This window comes from Podarcis bocagei (assembly GCF_964188305.1).
Source record: "Podarcis bocagei genome assembly, chromosome: 14".
NCBI lineage: Eukaryota > Metazoa > Chordata > Lepidosauria > Squamata > Lacertidae > Podarcis > Podarcis bocagei.
Window position 1 is genome coordinate 37,164,494 of NC_138139.1, and position 8,032 is coordinate 37,172,525.

At 45.0% G+C, this 8,032-nt stretch overlaps 1 protein-coding gene across 3 annotated transcripts; it reads left to right on the top strand.

Moving 5' to 3' along the window:
• Positions 1–1,556: 1,556 nt before the first annotated feature.
• On the top strand, positions 1,557–7,465 carry LOC308573210 (adenine nucleotide translocase lysine N-methyltransferase-like). Of its 3 annotated transcripts, none has more exons than XM_081169937.1 (6): positions 1,568–1,654; positions 4,183–4,346; positions 5,056–5,160; positions 5,647–5,787; positions 6,032–6,082; positions 6,779–7,465. In XM_081169937.1, exons 2-6 carry the CDS (start codon positions 4,185–4,187, stop codon positions 6,965–6,967), a joined length of 648 nt encoding a protein of 215 aa, XP_081026063.1. In that variant the 5' UTR covers positions 1,568–1,654; positions 4,183–4,184; the 3' UTR covers positions 6,968–7,465. The 3 variants fall into 3 exon arrangements, with proteins under 3 accessions (XP_081026062.1, XP_081026063.1, XP_081026061.1); XM_081169935.1 differs by lacking the exon at positions 1,568–1,654 and adding an exon at positions 1,674–2,780; XM_081169936.1 differs by lacking the exon at positions 5,647–5,787 and having other exon boundaries at positions 1,557–1,654.
• Positions 7,466–8,032: the final 567 nt, after the last annotated feature.

Consider the following 8,032-nt stretch of genomic DNA (forward strand, 5'->3'; position numbering starts at 1 on the left):
TTGCAGCAGTCCAACAATATCTTGAGGGGCCCAGGATCCCCATATGTGCTTTAAATAGTAACCTGTGAAATTTCACTTAATTCAAAAGAGGTTGAGCTAGCCTTGTGTAAGGTGGGGTGGTTGTGTTCCCTTCTGCTCATGCTGCTGAGTTCCTAGCCCTCTGCCATAAAAGTCCTGCCATGATGGCACTTATTATACACACATATTAAAGGTGCGATAGAATCCTGCCTTGTGTTACATCTGCTGGTATCTTTAACAATTCAACGCAGGTCACACCATCAATTTATAGCTCTCCATTCAGCCATGGCTGCCCCTCCCCGCAAGAATTCTAGGAGCTAATGTTTGCTAAGGGTACTGAGGGATGCGGGTGGCGCTGTGGTCTAAACCAGTGAGCCTCTTGGGCTTACTAGTCAGAAGGTTGGTGGTTCGAATCCCCGTGACGGGGTGAGCTCCTGTTGTTCCAGTTCCTGCCAACCTAGCAGTTCAAAAGCATGCCAGTGCAAATAGAGAAATAGGTACTGCTGCGGTAGGAAGGTAAACGGCATTTCCGTGCGCTCTGATTTCTGTCACGGTGTCCCATTGCGCCAGAAGCGCTTTAGTCATGCTGGCCACATGACCCAGAAAGCTGTCTGTGGACCAGCGCCAGCTCCCTTGGCCTGAAAGTAAGATGAGCACCACAACCCCATAGTCACCTTTGACTGGACTTCACTGTCCAGGGCTCCTTTACCTTTACAGGTACTGAGAGTTGTTAAGGGAATCTTGTTCCCCCAAAGAGGTACAATTCCCACAGTTCCCTGTGAAGAGGGCTTGACTCTGGGAACTGTAGCATTGATGGGGGGGGGGCTAGGGACCTCCTAACAGCTCTCAGCACCCTTAACAAACTACAGAATTCTTGGAGGGGGGGAAAGCCATGAGCGTTGAAAGGGGCCTCATAGTGTTTAAATGGATGGTGCGAACGTGACAGCAGCGGAGAGAGATCCCTGCCGTTTTCTCCCTGTTGTTGTTTAGTCATTTAGTCGTGTCCGACTCTTCGTGAGCCCATGGACCAGAGAATGCCAGGCACTCCTGTCTTCCACTGCCTCCCGCAGTTTGGTCAGACTCATGTTTGTAGCTTCGAGAACACTATCCAACCATCCCGTCCTCTGTCGTCCCCTTCTCCTTGTGCCCTCCATCTTTCTCAACATCAGGATCTTTTCCAGGGAGTCTTCTCTTCTCATGAGGTGGCCAAAGTATTGGAGCCTCAGCTTCACGATCTGTCCTTCCAGTGAGCACTCAGGGCTAATTTCCTTAAGAATGGATGCATTTGATCTTCTTGCAGTCCATGGGACTCTCAAGCGTCTCTTCCAGCACCATAATTCAAAAGCATCAATTCTTCGATCAGCCTTCTTTATGGTCCAGCTCTCACTTCCATACATCACTACCAGGAAAACCATGGCTTTAACTATACGGACCTTTGTTGGTAAGTTGATGTCTCTGCTTTTTAAGATGCTGTCTAGGTTTGCCATCGCCTTTCTCCCAAGGAGCAGGCGTCTTTTAATTTCGTGACTGCTTTTCTCCCTAGCGGAACTTAATGTGCCTCGAGTGCCTGTTTCCACACGGAGCGTCCTAAGGAACGGGCTGACGGAGACTTGGGCGGACCAGGCTTCCGGGATAGGTAAAGTGGGCGCCTTCGTGCTATGCTCATACGGGGCGGGGGGGTGAGAGGAGGTGGTCTTCCGCCCGAAACGCGGGCTTGTTGGTGCCTAGAAAGAAACAAAAGAGCGAGATCGCAGCTGGAGAGCAATGCTTTCCTGTCCCTCCCGTAGAAACTCGCCCTGTCTCTTGATCCCAGTTGACTTACTTATTTAGCAAAATTTATTTAAAGCTACTCCGTGGGGAGAGAGGTGCATTCTGTCCATTCTTAGAGGCACTGCTGCTCTCGTTCTTCCTGCCTTTTCTTCTTACACATCCCACCTCGCGTTCAAGGATCTCAGTGCAGCGAACATTGTTTTTGCCCCCTGGCCACTTCATCCTCAGATTGGGTTAAATTGAGAAACAGGTTGAGCGGCTGAAGGTCACCCGGCGGGCTGGCGAGGAAGATGCAAGCCTGGGTATCCCTGGTCCTAGTTTGGAACGCTATAACCACTGTGCTACACTGCCGCCGCCCGCCGGTCCGCCCCCCCCCCCGCGGTTCTGTAGTGTATGGTAACAAATGAAAGTTGGTTGGTTGGTTGGTTGATTGATTGAATTGTAATGAAGTGGGTGGAGGAGAGAAGATTTTTTTTAAAGCAGCACTTTGCAGCTGGAGCTTTAAGGTTGATGCAAAGGTTGACATTCTAATGTTAAAATTGCTAAATTTGGTAATGCTGAGAAACAGAAACAGGGTCAATGCCCTCTTCTCCCAAATATTTTTTTCAAGACTTCGGGATTCCCCAACCAATCATCTGTCTTTTGCCTCACACTGCTTTTTAGATTGATTTAAAGAGGCATTCAGTAGTTACGTGGACTGGAAAGGTCTGCATTGTTATGTTTTTCAGCAGGGAAAACGTCCATTTTTAGAAATGCTATTGTTTTGTAAATTAACTCATAACCTACAGTGCAGACCTATGCATTCCTGCTTGGCAGTAAGCCTCACTGAGTTCAATGGGACTTCCTCCCAGGAAAGTATATATAATCTAGTGAGTGATTACAGATCAGATTCAGCAGATGAAATGGATATATTACTAATTAACCGAACCGTGCAATCTATACATATCTATTCAGAAGGAAGTTCCACGGAGTTCAATAGAACTTACTCCCAGGTAAATGTGTATAAAATTGCAACTTTAATCTAAAATCAACATGATCAATTTGACGCGTCCTAGAAAGCATGAATATTTCAGGCATGCTAACACTAATAATTTTTTTTTTGTTTTCACCGCTTTTCTTAAACGTTTTAGTAATATCAGGGAAGAGTGTGCTACTGAACTTACCACATTTTGCAATACTGTATTATACCAGTTTTTCAATAAAATAAATTTCCACATAAGGCTTTGAATTTGTTTGAATTTCACATTTAAACAACACCATGCACTTTATTTGAATCTCACAAAACCGAGAAATTTCCCGGTTCCGAATTTTCCTGAAAGCACACATCACTGGTATTTGTTATTCAAACAGTTTCCCCTGGCCTTTTGGCATGGTGCCTCATAAAATATGTTATAATACTGCACTCATATATGCTTCTAGTATACATATGAAACACACTCAATGGTTTGTTGTAGTTTTGCCTCTGGGCTAGTGAGCCGAGTGAGCTATGAGTAAAGATCGGAATGGAGGATATTGGAGGCAGGACCTTCCTTGGTGGTGAGGAACCCACAATGGTAGAACTCTGCCAAACTTCCTCCTGCATTTAAACGGGCTCTAAAGACCATTTTTATTATTCAAGGCTTTTAATGAGTGACATTCTACTGGCTTATATGTTATGCTGATGTGTTTGTTTACACGTTTTCTTCGGAATTGTGAATTTTAAAAAAACAAAAATTTAATTATGTAAGCTACCGTAGGTTGTGTTTTTTTTTTTTTAAAAAAAAAAAGATCGATGTAAATGAGAAAAAGGAGTGGAGCAACATCCCCATGAGGTTACAGCATTTGTGGGTTTTTTAGCAAGAAAAGGCAAGTAAGAGGAGACATGAGAGAGGTGTGTAAAACTATGCACAGTGTGAAGAAAGGATATAATAATTTATTATTTATATACCCTGCCCATCTGGCTGGGCTTCCCCAGCCACTCTGGGCAGCTTCCAACAAAATATTAAAATACAGTAATGCATCAAACATTAAAAGCTTCCCTAAACAGAAATGTTTCTCCCCCTCATAATACTAAAATTTAAGGGCATCCAACAAAGCTTCTTTACACAGCACATGGTTAAAGTGTAGGGTTTGTTGCCACCAGAAGTAGTGAGGACCACTAATTTGGATCGCTTTGAAAGATGATTAGATAAATTCATGGAAGATAGGCTATCAATGGCTTCTGGCCATGAGGGCTATGTTCTCTCTCCATATGCCTAGATTATATCTCTGAATCACAAGTGGAGGGAGGGCCGTTGCCCTCAGTTCCTGTGTCCTGGCTTCCCAGACACATCTGGTTAGCCATTGTGAGAACAGGATGCTGGAGTAGATGGCCTTCGGCCTGATACAGGTGGTTCTTATGTTTCCCTCTTGCAGACATGGATCCTGAGGATGCTGAAGAATTGGCAGCTGAGTTGCACGGAAAGCCTGTGGATGTCTGGGACCTCTTGCAAATTGCAGCAGGCACTGGCTTGACCGCCTATGTTGTGTGGGCTGGAATTCTCATGCCAGGATTCCGCAAAGTGCCTTTAAAATTACAGGTACATATCAGACGATTTGCTGTGACATTTGAGGGGAAAGCAGCACAGTTAACTGGCACATGATTATTGTGTTGGGAGGGAACTTGTGCAGGCAGGACTCTCCGTTATGAGACCAAGAGGGGTCTTTGGAGATTTTAAAAAAGCACAGACACACTGAGGATGACTCATGGATTTTGATGGCCAGATATTTGAAATGCTTAATCACAGTCTGTATCAGGGTGCTTTCCAGATGCTATACCCTGATGTGATGCTCTTCCCTTTCGCCTATCTATTTGAGTAGGCAGTTAATTGATTTGGCTCAACACAAGATAGTCACGTCAAGTCAGCTTCTCCCTCTTCCAAGGTCTGGTGCACCCATGAGCCCCCCGTGGCGCTAGCAAGGCTGTGCCGCCATCAGCCCCAGCATCATATGACGCTGATGAGAGTTGTAATCTAACACATCCAGACAACACCAGGTTCGCAAAGACCAGGACATATTTTCAGCCGGAATTAATCGGAACTCAGTTCTGACACCTCTCAGGTGGGCACCATTGTCATTATAAGAGAACAAAGGCGATGTTTGTTGTGAGTTCCAGCACCACTTTTTCTAGAAAAATAGCACTGACAAAGACTGTTTTAGAGTCTTTAGGATTCCATGTATATTCCCTACCCCGGAACTCTGTGGCCCTTTCCAACTCAGAGCTTGCCTCTCTTTCTTCTCCTCCTCCAGGTGCCATATGTCCCAGCAAATGCCAATCAAGTGGAGAATGTGATGTCGCTGCTGAAAGGACGCTCTGGGAAGATGGTGGATTTAGGGTCAGGCGATGGCAGAATTGTAAGAGCAGCGAGCTTGATTCTTGATGGTGGCATGTTCCATGAAGTTGGGTGGCCCACTTGAATGAACTACAATATATAATAATTTGGATCAAAAGGGAAGAACAGGGCTAGGGAACCTTTAGCCCTCCAGCTATTAGTGATTTAAGTAAACTTCACAGATGGTGTTAGCTTCTGAGGAAATGCTTGATCAGGGCTAGATTCCCCAAAACAATAATCTTAGAATCTATTTGTGAATGCATCACTAGATGCATCTGGGCTAGATCAGGCGTGGGAACCTTTGGCCCTCCAGATGTTACTGAACTACAACCCCCACCAGCCTTAGCAAGCATGACCAATGGCAAGGGATGCTGGGAGTTGTAGTTTGAAGGTTCCCTGCACTTGGGTCAGATGGATAAATAGCCTGACCTGGGGCAAGGCAGCTGTCCTGTGTTTCTAAGGATCACAAATGCAGTCAATGAAATAAGTGCCTTGGTTTTGCTTCCAGGTGCTAGAGGCTTACAAGCAAGGTTTCAGACCCGCTGTTGGCTATGAGCTCAATCCATGGCTGTTACGACTTTCAAGCTATCATGCCTGGAAGGCCGGCTGCTATGGAAAAGTTTCTTACTGTCGGGACGATCTTTGGAAGGTGAGATAAGAGGCTCCATGAAATTGTGCAGATAATCGGGGTAGTGAGAGGACACACAACACATTGGCTGCTTGTGTTTGTCAGCCTCTTCATGAGCCAGGCTGTAAGGTCTGGCTGGCAGGTAGTTTTTAGGCCAGGATCGGAATATTTTTAATTATAGGTATTAGGCTGGGTGCTAGGGATTGATGCTGGGCTTCAGACATTGGATCAGGTTAACCAATAGTCTTGGTTCTCTCTCTTAAAGGTGGATCTGTCAGATTGTAAGAATGTCACTGTGTTCTTGGCACCTAGCGTGGTAAGCGTATTTATTTACTATTACTATTCATATACAAAGCCCATAGCAGCTTAGGACCAGATTACTTGCAGAATCATCTTACACCATATATGCCAACTCGACATTGACCTGCGAAGCTGGCACTGTTACAAGGAACTTTGGAACTCCCTGCATGTTGACATCAGACAGGTGCCTTCACTGTACAGTGGTACCTCTGGTTACATACGCTTCAGGTTACAGACTCCGCTAACCCAGAAATAGTGCTTCAGGTTAAGAACTTTGCTTCAGGATGAGAACAGAAATCGTGCTCTGGTGGTGCGGCAGCAGCAGGAGGCCCCATTAGCTAAAGTGGTGCTTCAGGTTAAGAACAGTTTCAGGTTAAGTACGGACCTCCAGAACAAATTAAGTACTTAACCCGAGGTACCACTGTACTCTTTTTGGCATCTGCATAAAATATTTTTGTTTAGGCAAGCTTATCCAGCCATGCAGAACGTTGACATGTGTTTTAATCTCTTTTTAAAGTTCTGTTGATTTTAATTCCCCTTTGAATGTTTTTAAACACCTGTTTAAAACTATATTTTCTTGATAATTGTTTTTTTTTATTTTTTCAAAAAACCAGTTAGAGGTTTCCATACAATTAAGTGGTGTGTGTGTGTGTGTGTGTGTGTGTGTGTGTGTGTGTGATATAACCCAGGCATTTTCCTTCCCATTTCTCAGTTGCAGCTTCTGGAAAGGAAGCTGCTTGTGGAACTTCCGGATGAGGCCCGTGTGGTGGCTGGACGCTTCCCCCTCCCCAACTGGACACCCACCAGCATGGCTGGGGAAGGTTTGAACCGAGCCTGGGCCTACGACATCAAGACTGTACGGCAATCCGAGCAGAACAGACCAGAGGGAAGCCCGGTATAAGAACGTGTCCTCTAGGAAACAAGCAGGCACCTTTGCAAGACGGACAAGGGTTGTTTCCAGTGGCTCAGAGAGTGAAATCTGCTTCTTTCCAATTGCTGGCCTTGACAGCCCTTTATAAGCACTGGGGTATGGGAGGGAGAGAGGGAGGGAGGGAGGGAGAGAGGGAAGGAAGAAGGCAGGAACAATGAGATGATTTGTCAAGGGAAATCACATGGTTTCTGTAACCCCTCCCCTGAATCCTGCTAATTCTGGAAACTCATTGGAACCTTTGCCGCAGGATGGGACAGGTTTGTCTCTTCATTGTGGAGTAGTGTGCATATTTATTTATTTATTTGTAATGAACTTTCACAGCACTTATTTTTTTTACTCATCTCAGTGTGTGGTCCAGTGGACTGCTAAGATCTTATTGGGCTAGCAAACCCATGCCATGCTTCAGCTTGGAGCTTTGGTTGTGAAATAAAGAGAACTGTGATCCTCGGGATGCTGAGGATTAATGTACCAGATAGTGATTTATTTTACTAACATGGTACAACTTCAGATTTCTACACATGGTGGTATGGTTTGCAAACTACTCTAAATCATGGTTTGGTGTTACACGTAATTCCCATATAACTGGGGTGGGGACTTCAGCTGAGTTTAGTTTCGCTTTCAAAGGCTGTCATTTGAACCAGGGTTTGTGGTTTTATTCCAACCAAGGTTACTAAACAAGTTACTAAACAAACCAAGTTTTCAAGTTCAGCAGTGAAGCTGGCTTGTTTCATTAACCATTTCACTGGAACACAATATAAGCATTTGAATGTCAGAATGTAAGATGGTTAGAGTAAGACAGAAGGGAGAGAGAATTCAGTGGAAATACTGAAAGAAGAAGCAAATGCATCTGGAATGTAAGAGCTCACAAGATGTTGCGAATTGAGTGTCTCAGACTAGGGTTCAAATCCTTGCTCCAGCATGGTTATCGGTGGACGACAGGCACAGTTTCTCATCCTAGCCTACCTCCTGGGGTTGTTATGAAGATAATTTGGGGGTAGCATATGGGTGGAAGAACAGCTCTGAGCCTCTTAGACA

Coding starts and splice junctions, on each gene's coding strand:
- LOC308573210 (XM_081169937.1), top strand. CDS start 4,185: ATGGATCCTGAGGATGCTGAAGAATTGGCAGCTGAGTTGCACGGAAAG. Junction 5,161..5,646: donor GGTCAGGCGATGGCAGAATT/GTAAGAGCAGCG, acceptor TTTTGCTTCCAG/GTGCTAGAGGCTTACAAGCA. Junction 5,788..6,031: donor GTCGGGACGATCTTTGGAAG/GTGAGATAAGAG, acceptor TCTCTCTTAAAG/GTGGATCTGTCAGATTGTAA.